Here is a 25,334-nt window from a genome sequence, read left to right as displayed (position 1 = left end):
TTTTGTAATGGTTTAAAAGCTAACACATTTAATATGCACATTGATCCATTTGATTAGGTGGAGATTTGGTCTGTGGAGATTCATCCAGATCTTAGTTGTCTCAAAGGTGCTTTTTCAAAAGGCAACTGGACTGTTTCTTCCTTCCTCTGAGACACTTGATTAGATGCACAGTTATTATTCTGAGATAGAGCAATAGAGATGTGTCTGGGCAGGAGAGAAAGTAGGAAAATTAAATGGAAGAAATGCAGTGCCTGAATATTATATTTAGACAATGGCTGTTCACAAGAGTTGTTAGGCATAAGAGCTTGCCTTGATCAATTAATATTTATAGCGTGATTTAAAAAATTAAAAGTTCTGGCTCAGTGGCCTCATTATGAAATTTGTTTTTGTAAATTCTTTGCTCAATAATTTCCTGCTTGAGGCCTGCGATGGACTCTCCTAGGAACTGATTTTTGAATATAATCTTGTCATATTGCATATTGTCTCTGTTCTTTTAGTAAGGATTAGCCAATTTGTCCAATTTATAGCGCAATGTAACAGAAGATTGCACATGCCACATTCAAAAGCTTGCAGCCATTGCCTGATTCCACAGTGTTGTGGGACATGGTACTAAGTTTTTAGAACAGAGCAAGAATAGATAAGGAGGTATTCAGGTCTGCTGCCAAACTTGGTTTTTGTATTGTAATACAGGGACGTGGCCTGTTATTCTAAGTAATAACTCTTTCAAATTTGGTACCTCCAATTAAAGTGCTGACCCCTTGAGCAAAGAAATTACAAAGCATAACTCCACCGTGAAATAGCTATGTTAAAATGTATTAAGAGATTCAGCACCGTGTCCCTTTGTAGCATATGCTATAACCAACCTTTGTTAAACCTTTCAACCAAGACATTATTGTGAACGAAGCAGCCAGTAATGGAGAATATTGCTAGTATTCTTGAGAGAATCCTAAACAGGGAGATTAAATTCAGGTTGAATTTAATGGTTTAATGCAGGGGTCCTCAAACTTTTTAAACAGGGGCCAATTCATGGTCCCTCAGACTGTTGGGGGGGGGCGGATAAGCTGGGGTGGACATTGCTTAGTGGTCATGTGACTGGGTGGGCATGGCCAATTTAGCAATCAAAACAATATATACAAATTAAACTTTAATTTGTTATGCTCCCGGGGGGTGGAAACTAGGTTAGTGAAGGGATGTGGCTGCCTTAATACAATATAATACAATACAATAGTAGAGTTGGAAGGGACCTTGGAGGTCTTCTAGTTCAACCCCCTGCCTAGGCAGGAAACCCTATACCGTTTCAGACAAATGGCTATCCAACATCTTCTTAAAGACTTCCAGTGTTGGGGCATTCACAACTTCTGGAGTCAAGCTGTTCCACTGATTAATTGTTCTAACTGTCAGGAAATTTCTCCTCAGTTCTAAGTTGCTTCTCTCCTTGATTAGTTTCCACCCATTGCTTCTTGTTCTACCCTCAGGTGCCTTGGCAAATAGCTTGACTCCCTCTTCTTTGTGGCAACCCCTGAGATATTGGAACACTGCTATCATGTCTCCCCTAGTCCTTCTTTTCATTAAACTAGACATACCCAGTTCCTGCAACCGTTCTTCATATGTTTTAGTCTCCAGTCCCTTAAGCATCTTTGTTGCTCTTCTCTGCACTCTTTCTAGAGTCTCCACATCTTTTCTACATCGTGGCGACCAAAACTGAATGCAGTATTCCAAGTGTGGCCTCACCAAGGCATTATAAAGTGGTATTATGTGATCTTGATTCTATCCCTCTCTTTATGTAGCCTAGAACTGTGTTGGCTTTTTTGGCAGCTGCTGCACACTGCTGGCTCATATTTAAATGGAGTCCACTAGGACTCCAAGATCCCTTTCACAGTTACTACTATTGAGCAAGGTACCACCTACACTGTACCTGTGCATTTCGTTTTTGTTGCCTAAATGTAGAACCTTACTCTTCTCACCATTGAATTTCATTTTATTAGATAGTGCCCAATGGTGAGTGTATTCAGTTTGTTTCCACTCAATGGTGAATGGATAGTGCCCTTGGGGAGTGTATTCTGTTTGTGTGTGGCTTCTGTTTGTGTATCTCTCTCTCCCCCCCCCCCCCCCCCCCTTCCGTTTTTGGCCTCCAGAAGACGGGTGGGACTGGCGGGTAGACGGGTGATGTGGGTGGGGCAATTTTGTGGTACCACGTGGGCTGGATTAATGACTTCAGTGGGCCATAACCAGTCTGCGGGCCATAGTTTGACGACCCCTGATTTGATGGTTGACTTGGGAAGCTGTCTGGACTTCTCTAAATACAGGTCATCCTCGCATTACAATCATAATGAAGCCTGCCCATTGTGTCATAATTGCCTATTACCATGTGATGGTGGCAAAAATATGATTGGCCCTATTTTATGACTGTTTTTGTAGTGGTCATTAAGTGAACACTGGTCATTAAGCATACCAATGCTTCATGGGATTGTGGGATGCTGCAAACAGCCATAAAGGCGCCCGGGTGCCAAGCACCTGAAATGCAGTCACGTGACCAATAAGAGGGGGGATAACAATCCATTGTAACTTTGAATCTGGGTCATAAATATCCCGCAGATGTGTTCACCGGAACGTCAGACAGTCAATAAGCCACCAGTCGTAAGTCACGGACCACCTGTGACATCTCTTCGCCTGGTTCTTTGCCCGTGTCTGAAGAGCCACTCTTCAGTTGTAATAATAAATCCTTTTAAGTATAATCTTTATTGGCATTGTACTGAAATACAACGAAATTGGTTAAAGTTCTTTCTCTCATTGTCAAAGACAAAACGTGACTTCCCCTGGTTTTATTAGTATCAAGCTAACCAGAAAGTTTGGTTTGCAATCATATAGCCCAGTTACTAATTAGGGACTCCCTCTTGCTTATCTTTCTTTAGCACGCCAGTGGTTTCTATGGCAACCACAGAAGCAGATGCAGGAGTGACTTCAACCAGGAGTATCGTAAAGCAGCCCGTCCACAACCTCCCGATATCTTTCTGAAAAGGATGAAGGTGAGTGGCAGTCGCTCTCTTCTTGCTTTCTCACAGAGCTGCCGGAGAAGGTGAGGGAAGGTTGCACAAAGACCTTGCCAGCACACCTTTCCGTCATTCAATAGATACAGGTAATCCTCGACTTACAACCGTTCATTTAGTGACCGGCACTGAATGACCATTTTTCATACTTATGACCAGTGGTGACATTCAATTTTTTTATTACTGGTTCTGTGGGCGTGGCTTGATGGGGGTGCTTTGGTGAGCATGGCAGGGGAAGGATATTGCAAAATCTCCATTCCCTCCCTCTGGGTCCAGCCAGAGATGGCATTTGTTGATTCTCCGAACTACTCAAAATTTCCACTACCGGTTCTCCAGAACCTCTCAGAACCTGCTGATGTCCCCCCTGTTTATGACCATTGCAGCATTCCCATGGTCACGTTATTTATATTTGGATGCTTGACAACTGATTCATATTTGTGACAGTTGCCCTGTCCCGGGGTCATGTGACCCCCTTTTGCAACCTTCTGACAAGAAAAGGCAATGGGAAAGCCAGATTCACTTAACAACTAGGTTATTGATTAAACAACTTCAGTGTTTCACTTAACACATGTGGCAAGAAAAGCTGTAAAATGGGACAAAACTCACTGAACAAATTTCTCACTTAACATACATTTTGGGCTCAATTGTGGTCATAAGTTGATGACTACCTGTAATAGAAGAAAGGATCCTCTGACTATTAGTAACAGCTTGGTTTTGCTCAGAGACAAAACATGCATACACTGGTCGTTTGCCCCTCTGTAAACTCTGAGCAGGTAGAAAATCCTAGAGTTCTGGACTTCAGAACTTTTCTCTACTTGATTGGAGCAGTTATTCAAATCTGGCACACATCTTCAACTCCTGCTGTAAAAAAACTACTTTCTAAATGTGGTACTGCATAAAACTGTTTTTCTCTTGTGATTATTTTTCCTTTCCCTTTCCAACCCTTGTTTGCTCTTAGCTAAAGTTCAAAGCTTAAAGAAAATGGTAAATGTCCCGATAGAATATGCTGGACTTGTTTTTTTCAAATATGAGTGTGATCCTGAATAGCGGTAAACTATATCTAAAAATAACCTAACTGACAGGTTGCCCAACAGCACACAGTTGCTTATCCCACCCACCCCTTGTTGGATATAGGTTGAATTTATTGAATTGAATTGAATTTATTGCATTTATATGCCGCCCTTTTCCCCGAAGGTTTAGCGCTTCTCAGGAAGAGTGGAAAATATAGGTTGAAAGATAGCCCAATTGATAGGTCCCAAGTATGGCAGAGGAGTTGAAAGAGAATTAGAATCAGAATAGAGTTGGAAGAGACCTTGGAGGTCTTCTAGTCCAACCCCCTGCTCAAGCAGGAGACTGTATAGTATAGGGCCATTTCAGACAAATGGCTGTCCATCCTCTTCCTAAAAACCTACAGTGATGAAGCTCCTATAACTTCTGAAGGCAAACTATTCCACTGGTTGATTGTCGTCACTGTTAGGAAGTTTTTCCTCAATTCCAGGTTGCTTCTCTCTGTGGTTAGTTTCCAACCATTGTTTCTTGTCCTGCCCTCTGGTGCTTTGGAGAATAATTTGACCCCCCTCCTCTTTGTGGCAGCCTCTCAAATACTGGAATACTGCTATCATATCCCCACTACTCCTTCTTTTCTCTAGACCAAATTTAAAGGTAAAGGTTCCCCTCATACATATGTGCTAGTCGTTCCCGACCCTAGGGGGCAGTGCTCATCTCAGTTTCAAAGCCGAAGAACCAGCACTGTCTTCGTGGTCATGTGGCCAGCATGACTAAACGCCCGAAGGCGCACGGAACACTGTTACCTTCCCACCAAAGGTGGTTCCTATTTTTCTACTTGCATTTTTACGTGCTTTCAAACTGCTAGATTGGCAGAAGCTTGGACAAGTAACGAGAGCTCACTCCATTATGCAGTGCTAGGGGTTCAAACCACCGAACTGAGACAAACACCCTTAAAAGAGATGAGGATGGTCCAGGTGATTTTTACAGTCTGCAAGAACTGTATATGCATTTTCCTCTATTGGCCATGTGCTAGATAGGTAGGAATAGCATGAATTGCTGCATTGGGATAGTTGTACTTTTTGTATTTGGTTTATCTATCTATCTATTATCTCTCCCTCCCTCTCTTATCTATCTATCTATCTATCTATCTATCTATCTATCTATCTATCTATCTATCTATCTTTCTTTCTTTCTTTCTTTCTTTCATCCATTCTTTTTATCCATCCATCCATCCATCCATCTATATTTCCATGCCTCCCTCCCTCCCTCCCTCCATCTCTCTCTCTCTCTCTCTCTCTCTCTCTCTCTCTCTCTCTATCTCTATCTATCTATCTATCTATCTATCTATCTATCTATCTATCTTTTCTTCCATCCATCCATCCATCCACCCACCCACCCACCCACCCACCCTTCTATCTATCTATCTATCTATCTATCTATCTATCTATCTATCTATCTATCTATCTATCTATCTATCATCTATCATCTATCTATCATCTACCTATCAACCTACCTATCAAGCAAAGTGTGTGTATAAACAGTACGAAAACTGCATCTCTGTCATTTGGCAATTTGACTTGCAATTTCATCAATACAATTTTCCATGATGATGAAGACTGTAAAAAGACATTCAGGAACATAAATGCAGGCCATAATTTCTCCATCTACAGTTTGGGAAAGCAGTAGGTTCTATGCCTTAGCAATCTAAGCCCTTTGCAATCAATTCTGGAACTTGTAAAATAATTGGAATATATTTTTTATAAACATCTATTGTGATTCTAATTCTGTTCTTCCCTCATAAATGACAGCATAACTGACTGAAAGAATTGGATCCCTGCCAGCACTATGATTGCCACAGCAGAGGCATCTGGGGGAGATTACAATGACATTACATACATCACAAGATCATCATGCAAATAAAACAAATTATTTGCATCAGTTGCTTTATGATACAAATGATGCAGTACATAAGATGTATCATTTTCATAATGTTGTCATGACTGGCAAAGGGTTACTCTCCACCTCCTTTCCTTAGAAATCCAGAAAGCATTAAATTTTTTAATGTATTTGTTTGTTTATTTATATTATTTGTTTATTAAACTTATTTGTTGCCCATTTTGCAAGTCAACTTTAAATGCATTATTTGAGTGCCGGGTGGGGTGGGGGGAATTATATTTGTATAAAAAGGTAAAGTTTCCCCTTGCACATTTGTGCTAGTTGTTTCCAGCTCTAGGGGGCGGTGCTCATCTCTGTTTCAAAACCGAAGAGCCAATGCTGTCTGAAGACGTCTCCGTGGTCATGTGGTCAGCATGACTAAACACTAAAGGCACCCGGAATGCTGTTCCTTCCCACCAAAGGTGGTCCCTATTTTTCTACTTGGATTTTTACATGCTTTCGAACTGCTAGGTTGGCAGAAGCTGGGACAAGTAATAGGATTTGAACTGCTGAACTGCCAACCTTTCTGATTAACAAGCTCAGCGTCTTAGCGACTGAGCCACCATGTCCCTTATATTTATTATACTCCAGGATAAAAGGCTTAATTCATTACTTGTCAAAATCTAATCTATAAACCAGTGGTAAGCAGTTAATTTTCCCAAGTGGCCACATCAGAAACTGGAATTGTTGTGAAGGGCTGAACCAATAGGGCTGTGAAGGTATGTAGGCATGCACGCATGAACATATGTAAAGTGGGGGGGAAACCCCAGTCACCTTCAAAATAAAAGCAATCCATGTGGGTTGAACAGGGTCAGCCAAAGGACCAGATGTGGCCCAGGGACTGTAAAATGCCCAGGTTTGCTATAAACTGAAACTGTATATCTCAGCAAATGTTAAAATTTAAAGCAAGTTTCTGATGAGAAAAAGCTTGTTAGAAAGTAACATTTTAAAATTTATTTTCCTATTGTTTCTGCTTTAAGAGCTTCTATACTGAAAAGAAGGGTTTAAATATATCCTTACATATATTATGTAAATAAATTATCTTGCAGAACTTTCATTACCCAAACTAGGTAACATCATCAGTGCTATTTTCTCCTCTATCAAATATTCTATCAAAATCAAATTCTAAAGGCATTATGTTAAGATCGGTGGGAATTATTCTTCTTGCTGTTATCTGCTCATGAGAAAGATATTGAATCAATTTCAGGCAGCTCATTTTAACTTCAAGAAAGACCTGATTTAAAAAAAAATCTTGCTTATATGAATTTTACCTGCTGGGATTTGAGGGAGCAGTTAAGCTGTATTTAATTGCCTGGACCATAGTCTTACCTTGGATATTGATTCCTGCCACCACATTTGGGCAAGGATAACATCTGTCCCCAGTACAGGTAGTCCTTCCCTTAAAACCACAATTGAGGCCAAAGTTTCCGTAGCTACTGTTGTTAAGTGAATCACTGCCCTTGTTAAATTAATAACATGGTTGTTAAGTAAATCTGGCTTGTCCATTGACTTTGCTTGTCAGAAGGTTGCCAAAGGTGATCACATGATCCCAGGACACCGCAACCGACTTAAATGGGTTCCCAAGCATCTGAATTTTGATCATGTGACCATGGGGATTATGCAAGGTTGTAAGCACGAAAACGGTCATAAGTCACTTTTTTCAGTGATGTTGTAACTTTGAACAGTCTTTAAATAAACTACCTGTACCAGATAATGGCAGCTGCCTCCTTATTCTCTGTTTAGAACCACAGAATTTTTTACCACTGGTAAAATTTGTTGGGTGTATCTCTCTCCCGGTGCCTGGATTTCTGTCATCTTGTTGCAGAAGTGGGAAATAAAGCATCAGTATAACACAACTAGGCAGCAAAAAATTAGGTAGCAACAAAGAGTTAATGTAGCCCAGTTGGTGTCTGGATTTTTGTGGTTCAGACCCAGTAAGTCTAATTGAACATCATATTGTGATAGCGGATTTAGCTCATGCGACTCTCCATCTGCCTTGGGTAGATAAATCTCTGATCCTTTCAGTTTGCTAAAGAGATCTCACACTGCTGATTTTCTAATCAAAATGTTAGTTCTTATTTATTTTATGCAAGGTAAAAAATGATAAAGCCTGATAGGTACCAGTGGGGTTCTAATGTAATTCTGGAGCTGAGGTCAGATGCTACAGATAGGGATTCCAGACACTTAGTATTTATGCTTATTTAAATTAGGTGATTCTGTTCTTATTCCTGCAGCAATTCAGCGTGACAATTTGCTGCTTTTAATAGAAGAGCATATTTGTAGCTCAGGGTTAAACTGTGGAGCCCTTGGTGCTGAGGTTGTTTGTTTACTTGTAGACATTTCATTACCTGACTGGGTAACATTATCAGTACTAGTGAGTGTGGGCTTTGCTTTGTATTATTGATAGGGAAGTGGTTTTCTCCTTGGTAATTCCTTGATGGTCTGTTATTGTTTTCTGTTTGATTGTTTGTCTGTATTAATCCCTGCTTATCTGGGCATAGGCTGTTAGAGAGGCAGTATTCTGGTGTTTTTGTTTCCTTCCTAACTTTTACATTGTCTCGTATGTGTGTGTGTGTGTGTGTGTGTGTGTGTGTGTGTGTGTAAATGTGATTTATCTCTATGTGTAAGTTGATAGCTGATTAGCTGATAGCTGATTGAATGCCAAGCATCCAGGAATTCCCAAGTGCTTTTGGATTTAGCTAGGTCTAAGATGTTCATTGTTTCCCAGTTGAAACTATGGTTCAGTTTGCCCATGTGCTGTGAGATTAGGGAGTTTTCATCATATCTTCTATTAGTTGATGTTCATGAATGCATTCTCTAGTTTTCTGTTTGCCTGTCCTACATTGTGAGTGCTACAGTCTTTTACACTATAGTTGACTCCTGGTTTTGCTTATTGGGCTATTGGGGCTTTTGGTTTACTTAGGATGCTTTGGAGGGCTTTAGTTGATTTGTGTGCTGTGATGATGTTGTTGTAATAGTTGGTTGTTTCTGTCTTTGATGCATGGCACTGTTGTCCTTTTCGTTGTCTGTGTTGGATGTGCTACAGTGGGTTGAGGGGTCAGGTATTTTTTTAAATGTGGGTATCAATTTTGTTGGAAGATGTTATATAGGTGGACCGTTTCCTCCTTCTGGTGTCCCAGATTGCTTCAGTGCATTTATACTTAGTTGAATAATATTCTCACCCTAGTGAGATGGGCAGCATATAGATTAAATAAAAATATAGTGTGCTGAGGATGTTGTTAATAGTTTCATGTGTCTTCTCTACTTGTTTCTTCTTATTATGACAAAGGTGTCAGGGCTCCAAATAGCATCCAAAAGTAAATCAGAGTCCAAGGCAAAGGATTCCTCAAAGTTCCAATTTATTAAGAGAGCCATGTTGACACATCTGGGAAAACCCAAATCTGAAAGCTTCCCAGTTTTCCCACCCAGTTGAAAGTTCAAGATCTTACCCCACACCCACAAGTCCATCACATGGTCCAATCTTCCACTGCCATGCTGGCAGGTCCACCATCCAGTTCTGGCCAGGTGCAGAGACAGAGGATGACCTTGGCTTTCTATAAATATTTTTTTTATGGCTACATATCACCCAACTCCATATAATCCCGCCTAACACCCCCTTTTCCCACAATAGAAAATGCATGGAAGAATAATAGAAAGTATGGCAGGCCTGAGGTCCAAAAGAAAAGATGGCTGCAGGCCTGACAAAAGGTGTCATCTACATACCAAACCCATAATTTAAATTGTATGTGTGGGAGGACTATAGTTTCTAGCTGCTGCCTTATAGGTCTCTTCTATGAGTCCCAAGAATGTTGATCCTCTGGTGTTCCTCTGATTTGTTGGTATATTTGTCCATCAAACTGAAAGTTGGTGTTGAAGCAGAGGTTGATGAGGTCCAAAAATGACCCAGTGGATATTTTTTGGCTATGTTGGCTATTGTGTAGTACTGCTGCTACTGATTCTTTTACTAGCTCTGGATTTATGGATGTTTTTAGTGCAGTGACATAAAATAAACCATAATTTCATTTTCTTCAATTTTTAGATTTTTGGCAGGTACTGTAGTGAGGAATCGATAGAATATTCACTCCCCTCTGTGAGAGGCCCAAGCTTTATATATATATATATATATATATATATATATATATATATATATATATATATATATATATATATATATATATATATATATATATATATATATATTCTTTTGTATGTTGTATATTGGGATTCCTGATAGTGATACAATTGGAGAAAGCGAAAGGATGGGCTTGTGTGTTTTGGATGTCCATAGACACAGAGGAGGATGGGCCCACTGCTTTTCATCTGCCGTTGTTCTTCTTCTTCTTAGTTAGTTAGTTATGGAGTTGAAGGTTCTTGTCTAGTTTTTGTATCAGGTTGGTGTTTATTGGGGTGTAGGTTTCTTTGCCTTCCAGTAATTTGGCTTTTTTGTATGCATTGGGGTTCTGTAATAACTGTGGTTCTTCCTTTGCTGGGAAAATAGTGATGGTTTGGTCCTCCTTTAGGTTTTTGAGGACTGTTCTGTCCTCTGTTTTGAATATGTTTCTGATTCTGTGTTCTTCTGGTCTTCGGTACGATTGTCTGCCTTATGTTTTCTATATGTAAACTGGGAATATGCGTATATAAACAGAGCCCAGAGTCTCTAGCAATGATGATGTTCCCTAGTTTGGAAATGAATCATCTGCAAGCAAACCAACTCAAACCAAACAACCAAACTGAGAGAGACTGCTTTGACGGGAATTTTCTGAAGATCACATACTGTACAAAAATAACTCGACAGAATAGGAACAGTTGTATTGTTAAGTTGTAAACCCTAAAGCTGTGATGGCGAACCTATGGCACATGTGCCAGAGGTGGCACGCAGCACCCTCACTGTGGGCACGTGAGCCCTCACCCCAGTTTAGTTCTGCTGTGCATGCGCGTACACCTCCCGCTGGACAGCTGGTCTTCGGGTTTCTGCCATGCCTGCATGGGGGGCTGAGCATGTGCAGGGGATGCATGTGCATGCAGGGGGACATGCGTGGATGTGCGGGGAGTGGGGGGCATGCACAGGGGGCATGCACGCATTGCATTTTGGGAGCTCGGAGGCGCGCATGTACATGCTTTGGCCACTCGATCTGGAAAAGATTAGTCATCACTGCCCTAAAGCATTACATTACTTCGTAGCAATCCAATTAGACATTAATGCTGTTTAATACTGGAAAGTGTTTGTTAATATACCAAACCTTCTTATTTCAAAACTCTTTAAGAAAATATTCCATGACTCTCTGGATTTTGAAGCCTATAATATCTAAAATATTTAGAAGATCATTCGAATCTGATATTACCAGAAGTACCAGAATTCTCACTTAAGAGAACAGAAAGGCCTATAATTTTGTAATACTATAAAACTTAGAAGCTTCTTAGATTTTGCCTATATTGATTTTGAGTGTTTACCAATTTTACAAATACTTTTTTTGCAAAAGAAAACAAGGCTGTGTGTCTCAAACTTATTGTTATCTAATACAAAAAACCAGAGAAATTTCCATTTGGAAAGAAGGGCTGAGCCATAAAAGAGATTTGCAAAAGAGTTGCAAATAGATCCCCTATGACACATGAAGGAGTGTATGGATTGCTGGAATTATAGTGAGATTGATAACACAAAATGCAGATAAAACAACATTAAGAGAATAATTTAGTCTGAACTTTGAAACAAAAACATTTTCAATAGCCCTACCACCACATTTTCTGCTTGGTCTCCTTTTCAGATGGCAAACAGGCTCCAGGGACTTGCACAATTATAAAGGCACTAAAATACTTTTAAAAACATTTTAATGGGTAACATTTCTTGAGAGGTTTTGGGGGAGGGAAGTTAACAGTGTTGTCAGTGCCTTTTAAAAGCACTATTTTGCTAATTCCTACCCTGAATCCAGGGGTGAAATTCAACAAGTTCTGACAGGTTCTGGAGAAAGGGTAGTGGAAATTTTGAATAGCTTGGAGAACCAACAAATACCACCTCTGGCTGGCCCCACAGTGGGGTGGGAATGGAGATTTTGCAATATCCTTCCCCCAGGAGTGGGGAGGGAATGGAGATTTTGCAGTATCCTTCCCCTGCCAAGCCCACTAAGCCACGCCCACAGAACCGGTAGTAAAAGAATTTGACTTTCACCACTGCCTGAATCATAATATAGCTTACTTGGCTTTTGTTACTGTCAGGTGTGAACCCAGCCAGAGGTAAATGTTAACTGATAAAAGGGGTAAAGATCTTGAAGGCTTTGGGGATTCATGCAGCTTTGCATTTAAAGTATTTGAATTTTCTTCAATTACAATAAAATCAGCTTAGCGTTTTTTTGAGCTTCCCAAAAAATAAGTAAGTATGCCTGCAATCATCCAAAAGGTGCACACCTGGGCTTTCTATGGCTCATTCAACAAATCATATTTAATTGGAATTATGTCTATACATGACAAGTGAACACACTTTAGCTCAAAAATAGAATGGTTTTATGGTACCCACTATGGAGGAATGGTCGCTGAAGATGGTGTAACATGCAGAGATGGCTAAATTAACTTCTTTCATTAGAGAAAAAAAAAAACAATTTCTATATTTATGGCTGACTGGACACCCTTTACTGATTTTTTTTAACGTAAAATAGAACAAAATGCATTTATGATTTATGATTAGGAAAAAAAACCTGTATAATAGAAGAGATTGAGTTTGTCAGGCCTGCAGTTTTCTTTTGGATCTTTGGCCTGCCACACTTTCTATTATTCTACTATGCTTTTTTATTGCGGGAGAATTGGGGGGGGGGGTTGTACGGAGTTAGATGCTATGTAGCCAAAACAAAATTATTTCTAGAAAACCAAAGTCATCCTTTGTCTCTGCACCTCTGTACCTGACAGGAACTGGATGGGTGGAACTGCCAGCGTGGCAGTGGAAGATTGAGCCACATGATGGACTTGTGGGTGTGGGGGCAAGATCTTGAATTTTCAACTGGGTGGGGAAAACCTGGAAGCTTTCAGATTCGGGTTTTCCCAGATGTGCCAACATGGCTCTCTTAATAAATTGGAACTTTGAGCAATACTTTGCCTTGGACTCTAATTTATGTTTGGATGCTATTTGGAATCCTGACAGAGTTTTTGTAATCATAGTAAGAGATAACATTGATGTTTTGGTCGCCACAATATAAAAAAGATGTTGGAAAGAGTGGAGAGAGATGAGCAACACAGATAATTAGGGGACTGGAGGCTAAAACATGAAGAACCGTCGCAGGAATTGGGTATGTCAAATCTAGCGAAAAGAAGGACTGGGGTGACATGATAGCAGTGTTCCAGTGGTGGGTTGCAGGTGGTACACCCCGGTATGGGAGTACCAGTACCTTCTGGGAGCAGCAGGCATCATTCCGGTACTGTGCTTCGGAGGGCCCGCCCACTCGCCTTGTTCCTGAGCCAACCAGACCATTTGCGCATGCACATGCAGTGTATGGCCCCTGTGCGACGCGATGCAACACCGAGTAGCTGGAGCATTGCAGGCAGTGGGTATGGTTGTGACGGGATCCGGAACCCACCACTGCAGTGTTCCAGTATTTGAAGGGCTGCCACAAAAAGGGAATCATCCTATTTTCCAAAGCACTTGGAGGCAGGACAAGAAGCAATGGATCAAATCAAGGAGAGATCCAACCTAGAACTAAGGAGAAATTTCCTGATGGTGAGAACAATTAACCAGAGGAACTGCTTGTCTTTAATAGTTGTGGGAGCTTCATCACTGGAAGGTTTCAAGAAGAGACTGGACAGCCATTTGTCTGAAATTCTGTAGAGCCTCCTGTTTGAGCAGAGGGCTGGACTAGAAGACCTCCAAGGTCCCTTCCAATTCTGTTATTCTGTATTCTACACTTATATTTGCCGCAAAGGAAATCGGAAGCGTTTTCTTTCTATTTCTTTTTATTCTTTCTTTTTCTTTCCCTCTTTTTTTCCCTTCCTTATTATTTTTAGAACAGTACAGTGGTGGGTTCCTACTGCTTCGAACGGGTTCGGCCAGTGGTTTGGCGGCCTGGGTCGCTGGGACCGGCAGCAACCCAGGCCTGCTACGCCCCTGAACTGGTTCCCCAGTCTCTTTTCTCGTTGCCAGCATGTTTCTGTGCATGTGGAGTTTTCAGTAAACTGCGCATGCGCAGCAATGTGTGGCCGCCGCATGCACAAGCGAAGTTAACAACGCATGTGCAAAATGCCCTCTCTCAGCAAACCAGTAGTAAATCGGTTAGGAACCCACCACTGGTACAGTAGTAAGTTTAATGTACAGTGTTAGTTTGTATATAGTATTCACAAAGAATTATGCAGACACTTTTAACAACTAAAACTCTCTACCAAAACATTTACATAATTGAAACCAACAGAGAAGCCACTGCTTATGTTCCACCTTGTTGAACTTACTACCTCCTCAACTCTGACTGATGGGCTGAAGAAACTGAAGTTTGCAGCTGGCAGCCTTTGCCTAGTGTGGGAGTACACCTTGTAAAAGAAAAAGCAATGCCAGTAGAATATAAATCCGACTTCTAGTTGTCGGCTGGCGAGTGCTTTCCAGCATCAATCACTGGCACAGTAAATGCTGCCATTGAATAATCATTCCTGGAGCAGGTTGATTAAATTCATCTGCTAACAGAGTGTTCCATGAAAGTGACAGCTCACCACAAACACCGGGGTTTATTATTCAGGGGCTGATTAAATTCTGATCAATTCCTGGAAGAGGAAAGATTCTCAGAGCTCAGTACTTGGCAGAATGCAGGTCATTCTCAATTTATAACCATCATAGAATTTCTGTCAGAAGTCATAATGACCCACGTTTATGACTTTTTTTATAGCAGCCATTAACTGGTGGTCATTTAGTGAATCTATTACCATATTTTTCAGAGTAAAAGACGCACCTTTCCCCCCAAAAAAGAGGGTGAAAGTTTGGGTACATCTTATACACCGAATGTGGCCCCACCCAACCCCACTAGAGGCCAAAAACACAATGGCAATCCCTGTAGCCTGGAACAGCTGTTTGGGGGTATTCCGGCAGTCCAATCCATCTGCTTAAATCCAGCTGTGCTGAATCAGGCTGCAATAGGTGCTGAAGCTGATCTGGCTGGTCAAAGTTTGCAGCAGTAATCAAATTCAAAAAGCACACACAAGTAATTGATTCAGCAGGATTCAAAATAATAATAATAATATACAATACATTACCAAAAGCAGGGTTTTCAAGGTAGCAGTAAATACAAGCAAAACACAAGCAGTTTCACTTTCAGTTCTCTGCTAAGCCAGACTCCTTCTTATCTCCTTCTTGCTTACACAGCAAATTTCAGAGTCCAAATAGCCCTTATGGGTTGACTTAGTTGCTATGCTATTCATTGGCTGACCTTGTTACCATGCGTCAGCTGAATACCATGGATGCTGGTAGGCAGAAGGCAGGACCTTAAACTAAGGTACATCTTAAACTCCGGAGTGTCTTATACTTCGAAAAATTCCTATGGGCGTTTTTTTTGCTGGAAAGTAAGTGAAAAGGATGGAAACTATCAAATATTGTAAATCACAGTCATGTAGGTGCAGAAGGCTACAACAGGCCATACAGTTCAAGGGTGGGCTTCAAAAATTTTAGCAACTGGTTTTCTGCCCGGTTCATGGGTGGGCATGGCCATGGTGGGCATGGGCTACTTGGCTTCCTGCACCACACCACACGGCTCTCCCATGCTCCATTTTCACTGGCAGAGGCCCTGCGGGCCGGTCCTTTGCTGTTTCCAGGGCAGCCCCATGGGCCAGATCTAAGCACCCCACGGGCCAGATTTGGCCCGTGGGCCTTGAGTTTTACACCCCTGTCTTAAGCTATAATATGGTTTTGAATTAGTGTAATGTGTGAACCAGAGGTGGGTTCCTAGTGGTTCAGACCAGTTCGGCCGAATAGGTAGTAAAACGGCCTGCCATGACCCTGAACCGGTTCTATCAGCACCACTGTAGATGCTGCCATCTTGTTTTTTGCTTCTGTTTATGCGCAGAAACATTTTTTTAGTACTGTGCATGCGACTGTAGTGCACATCAAGTGTGCCCACGCAGTTCATGCAGTGCACGCAGCACACCCCTGAGCAAACCGGCAGTAGCATCAGCTGGAACCCACCCCTGGTGTGAACCAAGGCAACTGTGAAATAGTCAGCAAACTGTGGTTTAAATTATGGTAATATTTTGTAATATAATGTGCAAATCCAGTCTGGAAGATATTTAATAGTTGTTTGAAAACCAGCAACCTTGTTAATGGTTTTAGATCTGAATCTCAATCTCCATAATCTGGTTTGTACTGTTCATACTGCCCTGCCACTCAGTATAAAATATTGTAACATTTGATTGTGTCGTAATGATTGCTAGGAAAAGAAACTGAAATTTGTATCCCTACGGTATCTGTCTTCAAATCAAGCACTTGGAAATGTTTGTGTGGAATTGGATTTGACTAACTTTAGATCATCTTTCAAATGATCTAACTGGGATATCAAAGCCTGATACTTTCCCTTCTCCTCTTTATCTACATAAACAGCTGGGTGAAGTCTCCACCGGTTCAGGATTTGATAACATCAGTATGCTGATGATACCAAGCTTTACCTCTCTCTATCCAGGCTGCACAAATGAAGCTGTCAAGTTGCTGATATAGTATCTGGGGGCTATTTGGGTCTGGATGGAAAAGAACGGATGGTGGCTCAATTCTGACACACAACTGAGTAGCTGTAGCTGTTTGGCCCTACAGATCAGGGATATTTAATACAATACAATACAATAGCAGAGTTGGAAGGGACCTTGGAGGTCTTCTAGTCCAACCCCCTGCCTAGGCAGGAAACCCTATACTGTTTCAGACAAATGGCTATCCAACATCTTCTTAAAGACTTCCAGTGTTGGGGCATTCACAATTTCTGGAGGCAAGTTGTTCCACTGATTAATTGTTCTGTCAGGAAATTCCTCCTCAGTTCTAAGTTGCTTCTCTCCTTGATTAGTTTCCACCCATTGCTTCTTGTCCTGCCCTAGGTGCCCTGGAGAATAGTTTGACTCCCTCTTCTTTGTGGTAACCCCTGAGATATTGGAAGACTGCTATCATGTCTCCCCTAAACCTTCTTTTCATTAAACTAGACATACCCAGTTCCTGCAACCGTTCTTCATATGTTTTAGCCTCCAGTCCCCTAATCCTCTTTGTTGCTCTTCTCTGCACTCTTTCTAGAGTCTCCACATCTTTTCTACATCGTGGCGACCAAAACTGACTGCAGTATTCCAAGTGTGGCCTTACCAAGGCATTATAAAATGGTATTAACACTTCATGTGATCTTGATTCTATCCCTCTGTTTATGCAGCCTAGAACTGTGTTGGCTTTTTTGGCAGCTGCTGCCTCCAGTGTTTTGTGCAACCTATGGGGTCATCCTGGACTCCCCACTACTGCTTGGAGAGCAGGTGGCAACTGGGGCCAGGAGGACCTTTGCATAGCTCTCATGTACCAGTATGTTTGTTTATTTATAGATTTAATTAATATGGCCAATCAATTCATAAGTGGCCAGCATCACATTACATAACAATCAGGGGAGGGAAAGATGAGAGAGAGAGAAAGTGAGTGAGTGAGTGAGTGAGTGAGAGAGACGGAAAGACAGAGACAGAGAAAGACAGAGATACAGAGAGCAAAAGATAGAGAGAGAGAAAGAGAGAAAGAGAGTGACAGAGAGATAAAGAGAGAAAGAGAAAGAGAGAGACAGAGAAAAAGAGAGAGACAGAGAGCGAAAGAGAGAGAGAAAGTGACACAGAGAGAAAGAGAGAGACAGAGACAGAGACAGACAGACGATAGATAGATCGTCCAACTGAAAGTAGTCAAATAATCTGTTTTCAGCAGAGTTTTCTCAAATTGCCCAACAACCTTCTTAACAAACTTCTTAAAAAGGGAAGGTTGCAGACAGGACAAAACTGATTTTATTTGATCCTTGAAAGCTTCTCCTTAAATGATTTAAATACTCTGAAAGGAAACAATTTCATCATTTGTTTTTACATTTTGGAGCATAGAAGTTCATTGACTTGGAAAAAAATAAACTTCTCTATGGATTTACAGTCGGCTAATCAAAGGTTTGCCCATCAGATCAATTCCATTAGCTTGTCGTGCCTGCAGTTTGATGCAAATGTAGGAATTGGTCAAGTATGAATCACTGATGGCGTCTATGAGCTGTCTTGTTAAGCAGAATTTCAGGTCAGTGTGTTTGTGTGACCTTGTTCCCAACAGATATGTATCATGTATAATAGGAAGGTGTTGATTTAAAACATTCCAATGTGTTGCAGTTGTTTAGGGAATAACACACGTGGCACTTGTAAACTCGTTTCTGTTTTCTGCTTCTCTTAAGCACTTATTAGCTCAAGGGTAAAAGTGCTATAAATATCTAGTAGATTTCCTAAAAAGAAGAATACTCTGAAGAAAGTTTTAATCTTGTACAGGTAGTCCTCAACTTATGACCACAGTTGAGCCCAAAGTTGATGTTGCTAAGTGAGAACTTTGTCAAGGCTTTGCCCCATTTTACAATCTATCTTGCCACAGTTGTTAAGTGAATCACTGCAGTTGTCAAATTAGTAACATAGATGTTAAGTGAATCTGGCTTCCCCATTGACTTTGCTTGTTGGAAGGTTGCAAATCACGAGACCCCGGGGAGTGAAAATGTGAGTTAATTGGCAAGCATCTGAATGTAAATCACCTGGCTTGCAATGGTCATAAGGGTGAAAAATGGTCATAAATCAGTATTTTCAGTGTCATTGTAACATTGGTCACTAAATGAACTATTTTAAGGTGAGGACCAGTGGTGGGAGAACCAGTTGTTAACTTTCTAAGCAGTTCAAAGAACTGGTTGTTGGAAGAAATCTCCTTTTGTTTTTTTCCTAATCCTGTAAGGAAGGCAGGAAGGAAACATTCTGGTTTTGTTTCTAGCCTAATCTTTATTGCCCTGCTTACAGAAACTGCCTCTCCCATTAACCCTTATTACATTCTAACAGCTATGGCAAAGCACCCATTGATGTGAGTGGCGTTGAGTTGGCCACCCCCACACAGTCACATGACTACCGAGCCCCGCCTACCCAGCTGGTCATTAGGGCAGAGAACTAATTGTTAAATTATTTGAAACCCACCACTGGTGAGGACAACTCTATTTCACCATACCACAATTCCAATTCTGGTAGACCTCAACTCAACCATTCATTTAGCAACCGTTCGAAGTTACAACAGCACTGAAAAAAGCCATTCCCGGTCTACAGACTTATGGTTGTTTCAGGTCTGCCATTGTCAGGTGATCAAAATTCAGTTGCTTGGCAACCATTTATCTATGAAACCTGCAGCATCTGAAGGTCATATGATCACCATTTGCAACCTTCCCTGCCGGCTTCTGATAAGCAAAGTCAATGAGGGGGAAGCCGAAATTTGCTTCACAACTGTTGGATTCACTTAACTGCAGTGATTTGCTTAACTGTCGCAAAAAAATTGTCCTAAAATTGGACATGTCTCCCTTAACCACAACCTTGCTTAGTAACAGAAATTCTGGTCCCTATTGTGCCCATAATGTGAAGACTAACTCTAACCCAGTGTTTCTCAACCTTGACAACTTGAAGTCCTGTGGACTTCAACTCCCAGAATTCCCCAGCCAGCTATGCTATGCTGGCTGGGGGATTCTGGGAGTTGAAGTCCACAGGACTTCAAGTTGCCAAGGTTGAGAAACACTGCTCTAACCTCATAGCATGGAACAGGTAGTCCTCAACTTACAACCACAATTGAGCCCAACATTTCTGTTGTTCAGCGAGACATTTATTAAGTGAGTTTCACCCCTGTTTTTACGACCTTTCTTGCTACAGCTGTTAACTGAATCAGTGCAGTTGATAAATCGGTAACCTGGTTGTTAACTCGATCTGGCTTCCCCCATTGACTTTGCTCGGTGTCAGAAGATCGCGAAAGGGGATCACTATAACCGTCATAAATAGGAGTCAGTTGCCCAGACATCTGAATTTTGATCACATGATCATGGGAATCACGAGTGGACTCTGGATTCTTTTACTGCCGGTTTGCTCAGGGATGCGCTTTGGGTGCGTGCGCACTACGCACGCATGCACAGTAGTGAAAAAAGTGCTTCTGCGCATGCATAGAAGAAGAAAAATAGATGAAAAAAAATAGATAGAACCTGTTCAGGGGCGATGTCAGCCTCTGTTTTGCTGCTTGCTTTTGGTTGCCATTGAAACGGGGAGGGGGGCATGGTATTTGGGTGTGGAAGTATTCAGTACAGGAGTGATTGTAAAAAGGGAGTTGTTCTCACCATCTACTGCGCCTGCTGCAGATAGAGGATTTGCCACCAAGGCCAACTGTCCAGCATACCAACCTGATGATGCTTTTTGAAGATGTCTCCCACGTGACACCTGAGGGATGTGCGGATTGGACTATGGGATGGGGTTACCAGGGGGAGGGAGTTGGGTCACATATTGATATCTATGATTACGCACGCTTTTGCCTTAGATCTTGCTTTGCTTAGCTGCTATCTACTCATGACCAGTAAAAGTACTCTTAATTCTGCAAAATGGAGTTGAATGGTTTCTTTCTTGGTTACTGAAGGAGGCCACCTTGACAGGCGTGGGCAGCTGAGTTAGTACCTACTCGGCCGAACCGGACCAAACCGGTAGGAACCCACCTCTGTGCAAAGGTCGTAATTGTGAAAAATAGTCATAAGTTACTTTTTTCCGTGCCGTCGTAATTTTGAATGGTCCCTAAACGAACTGTTGTAAGTCGAGGACCACCTGTATTATGCAGATGGAGAAGAGAATGGAGACCTGAGACGTTGGAGGCGACCTGTATCTCCTGCAGCCTAAATGAATACAGGGCAACTTCTTTGTTGTTAACCTGAATGTCTAATTTTTGCAGGTTGCAGCGGAATTCTATCCCTGACCCAATATTGTCAGCTGTGTATTTGGCATGGGACTAATATGTCGTCTTTTATTTTTTTAAGGAAACCCCTTCAAAGCACATATTCTCCAAACATGACAACCGACAGGCCTTCCCAGGAACAGCGACGTATTTTGAGCATGTGAGTATATTTACAGGGTGGGGCAAGGGGAAGATCCCAAATCTCATGTTTCTCTTCTCTTATTGTAGCAACAGAAAGCAATACATTTAGGGCTTCGTTATTTCTTGAGAAATTCTCACATCACTCACCTTCCTTCAGCAGCTTCTTGGATTCTCTCAGGAACTGCTATCACCGGTTGGATGTCCTTGTAAAAGCAGTAGCCGAGCCGTATAGCTAAGCCTCTTAATTGCTTACAGCTTCAAACTCTCTCCCATTGGGGGCAGAAATCAGTGGTTTTGGGGGCCAGGATGCTAATGGAATCTACTCAGTGGTGAGTTGCAGGTGGTATGCCCCGGTACAGGCATACCGGAGCCTCCCCGGAGCACCAGGTACCGTTCCGGTACGATCTCTGGAGGACCCACCCACCCGCCCAAGCTCCTTACCTGTTCTTTAAAGCCTTCGGCATTTCTGCACAAGCGCATGGCGTGTACAGCGCCTGCACGATGCTCCACTGAGCAGCTGGAGCGTCACGGAAGCTTGCAGAAGCATCGTTCACAGGTACAATTCATGCGTGCACCGTGTGTGTATGCGCGTGCATTGGGCACATCCATGTGGCCGACGCTGGGCCTGTTCCAACCATACCGGTTGGAATGGCATCCGGAACTCACCACTGAATCTACTCAATGTGGTTTTTCTTTGGGTTGGCTGAGATCACAGGTAATCCAGAGGTGGGTTTCTACCAGTTTGGACAGGTTTAGCTGAGTAGATAGTAACTTTGCCACCCATGCACCTGAACCGGTTCTATTGTTGGCAGCACCATCTTAATTTTTAATTCTGCCTACGAGCAGAACAATCTTCATTGCAGAAATGTAATTCCCCCCCCTCGAATGTTCTGCGCGTGCACAGATCTTTTTAAGTGTAAATGCGCACGCTGAAGTGGCGTGTAAATAGGTGTAAATTTTAAGTGAGTTTCACCACATTTTACAAGTTGGCCACGCCCACCCAGTCACATGACTGCTAAGCCACTCCCACTTGGTCACATGGCTGGCAAGCCACTCCCACCCAGTCATATGGCCAGAAGCCACTCCCACCAAGTCACATGGCTGGCAAGCCACTCCCACAAAGCAGACCACACCTACAGAAGAGGTTCTAAAAAATTTTGAAACCCTCCACTGGTTCATACCCATAATGAACAGAACTCAGAGGCAGATAGATTCCTCAAATAACAGTTTTATTGGGTATATCATATTGGCACAGGCTGGTTGAAAACTGACTCTGAATGTTCCCATGGTTTTCACCTAATTAAAAGTAAAAGTTTTCTCTCTTCCCCAAACAAACAGTCACATGGTCCAATCAAGGTGCCATCCGGTTGCCTGGTGACTTCAGTCCTCCTCTCTCCGACCACCTGTGGGAATGTCCTTGGTTCCCAGGAGAAAGTATTTTGTTTTGGCTACAAACCTCCCCAGCTACCTCTATTCCCCCACCCTCCCTCTGCCTCCGCTCCAGTGTGGCTACACTGAAGCCTTAAAAATGGCCTCGGTCAGGTCAGCTTCAAGGTTGATAGAACTGTTGTAAGTCAAGGACTAATTGATCACCCTGTTGCAGAGGCTGTTTTCTTTTTTCTTTTGTTGTAAAAAGTTTCATTTTTTCCTTTCCATATACATCCACAAATATATATTCTCATGAGTACTCTTAATATTTATCTGTTATCTTCTAGCATTTATCACAATCTGTTTAAGCATATCGAAAACATAATCGTGGTCGCTTTCTTTCCATCCCGTACATCCATCTTATTTTGCAACAATTCTACTCCTTCTTCCTTTCCAACCAACCTCCCTTCTCTCACTTTTTCTTTCCTCCTCTCCTTCCTCTTCTTCCCCTCCCTCTCCCCCACTCCTCCTCTCTCCTCCTCCTCCTTACCCTCTCTCCTACTCATACCACCCCTCCCTTACTTCCTCTCCTTTACCCTTTCTTCTTTTCCCTCCTCTTCCTCCCTCCTCCCGTTGTTGCCCTTGCTTATTTTCTTCTTCACTCTGATGGATTTTCGGGGTGAAATTCCAGCGATCCCGGTCTCATATTTACATTGAAATACATTTCCCCAGAGGCTCTTTTCAATGGTCTCTACAACTTGCTTGATCTTCATCTTTGGTAACTAGTATCCTTTTTAAAAAAAAAAAAAAATTGGATTAAATTTAGCTTGTTTCAGCAGCGCAAGTCTGAACAGATTCTCCTTGTTTTATGGCAGGGCTTAGGGAGAAAGAGAATAGAAGGGAGTCTTCACAATACCCGGAACATGATTGACTGGGTCCCCTTGAAGGAGGAATTGGAACGTGACAGACCCCTTCACACGAGTTATCAATACGATTTCCACTCCAAAGGGAAGGTTCCCCAGCTCTTAATCCAACACCACTTCCAAAGGCAACCTCTTCAACGCACACCCAGCACCACCTACCAACATACCTTCCACAGCTACTATCTGCCTCAACCCATCCCCAGCATACTCCAAGAGCAGCGGTTGGCCGAGGATCCCAAACCGAAAGATCCCGAACCTGCTGTTCTTGCCTCCAGTGAGCCTAGCACTCTTGCCTCCGAGGATCCTGCAGCTCCTGCCTCCAGCGAGGCCACGGCAACGGACCACACAACAGCCGCAGAAGCTGTCGCTCCGGCACCTGTTTCTAAGCGTCCTGTGTTTCTTCTTCCACCCCGGCTGACAGTTTTCGACTGTTTGCACTGGCATAATTGTTGACCGCCCATCCGAAAGGTTCTTTTTCATTTGACTGAGGAAAATGAAATGCTCTTTTGTAAATGCTAATAGTGAGAGATAAATAAATAAAATCTTGCTGGACTGCAGACTTTTTGCCACAGTGGAGAATGTTTTGTAGCTCACCGTCAAGTTCTGCCAAGGTTAGAATATTTGCTATGAATGGCAACAGGAAGGATCCTGTCAGTTTTATGTGTTATGTTTATGTGTTATGTTTTCAAGCACACTTCCTTGGACAATTTTTCTAACAAAGGAAGTGCATCTTTATTTAAAGAAACTATTTCCGTGAAGCTTGTTGAAGCATACAATGTCATCATCTTGTATTTCAAAATAAATAATTGAAATAAAGTTGTTAGGGCAGGAGAACTGGGTAAGGAAAGCATTCAGGAAAGGTAGCAGGCATGAAGAATGAGCATCAAAGTTTGTGAAAGAGAAAACTTCCTTCTTCTAGAATGACTTATCATTAGTGACTTTTAACTTTTCATATTTCGTATGAATAGATGGATAATCACACTTGTTACATTGGATTTTAACTCAGCCAGGTCTTGACTGGAAAATGTCACGTGTTCATAACCTATGGCCGTGATAGTGAAACTATGGCATGCATGCCACAGGTGGCACACGGAGCCATATTGGTGGGCATGCAAGCTCAGCTCTGGCATGCATGCATGCATGCACTGGCCAGCTGATTTTTGGGCTTTCTGGGTACAAAACAGGCAGTTTTTCGCCTCCGGTGGGCTTCCGGGAGGGTGGGGAAGGCCATTTTTGCCCTCCCCAGGCTTCTAGAAAGGCTCTGGAGCCTGGAGAGAGCGAAAAACGGACCTTCCAGACCAACTAGAAGTCGGCAAATGGGCCGTTTCTTACCTCCAGAAGGCCTCTGAGCGGCCGGGGGGGGGGGGGGGATGACATTTTTGCCCTCCCCAGACTCCTAGAAAGACTCTGGAGCCTGAGGAGGGTGAAAAACGGCTCCACCGTGCCATCACGTGCCAAAAGCAGGGGGAGGTTGGGATGGCATGCACGCATGGATGGCGCATAGAATTATGGGTGTGGGCACGTGCGCACCCCCCACTCCCCCCTCTTTTGGCACACAATGGCATAAAGGTTAGCCATCACTGACCTAAGGTATGCATTACATTTTTGTAGGCCACCATTTTTTTTGAGGTATTTGATTATTCTCTCCTTAACATTATAGTTTGAAATTGGAAATTAAGGAAGTATTAATAGCAAAATCTTGTAATCCATGCTTGTGCTATGACATCAATATACCCAATCCCAAGACCCACATTTATGAGGTATTATTAACAGATGATATGATGTAATCCAGTGTTGGCAAACCTTTTTGGCACCAAGTGCCAAAATGGGAGCGCACGCGCAGGGAAGCTGTGTTTCCTGTTTCCGGTGTGCACATGCACGCCAGTCACCTAATCTTCCAGTTTCTAACACCCATTCATGTGCAAAGACCAGCTGGCCAGTGCACATGCACACACTGTAAACTGGAAGCTCAGCTTCCTGGCATATGCA

At 42.3% G+C, this 25,334-nt stretch overlaps 1 protein-coding gene across 1 annotated transcript; it reads left to right on the top strand.

The window, feature by feature from the left end:
* The first annotated feature begins 2,595 nt into the window (after nt 1-2,595).
* C2H3orf84 (chromosome 2 C3orf84 homolog) lies at nt 2,596-23,902 on the top strand. Its single transcript, XM_032239125.1, has 4 exons — nt 2,596-2,637; nt 2,913-3,026; nt 20,996-21,073; nt 23,298-23,902. The coding sequence occupies exons 1-4, from the start codon at nt 2,596-2,598 to the stop codon at nt 23,796-23,798; spliced, it is 735 nt and encodes a 244-aa protein (XP_032095016.1). The 3' UTR covers nt 23,799-23,902.
* The last annotated feature ends 1,432 nt before the right edge of the window (nt 23,903-25,334 follow it).

This window comes from Thamnophis elegans, chromosome 2 (assembly GCF_009769535.1).
Source record: "Thamnophis elegans isolate rThaEle1 chromosome 2, rThaEle1.pri, whole genome shotgun sequence".
NCBI classification, from domain to species: domain Eukaryota; kingdom Metazoa; phylum Chordata; class Lepidosauria; order Squamata; family Colubridae; genus Thamnophis; species Thamnophis elegans.
Note: the sequence above shows the minus strand (reverse complement) of the source record. Positions and strands in the feature narration are given on the sequence as shown.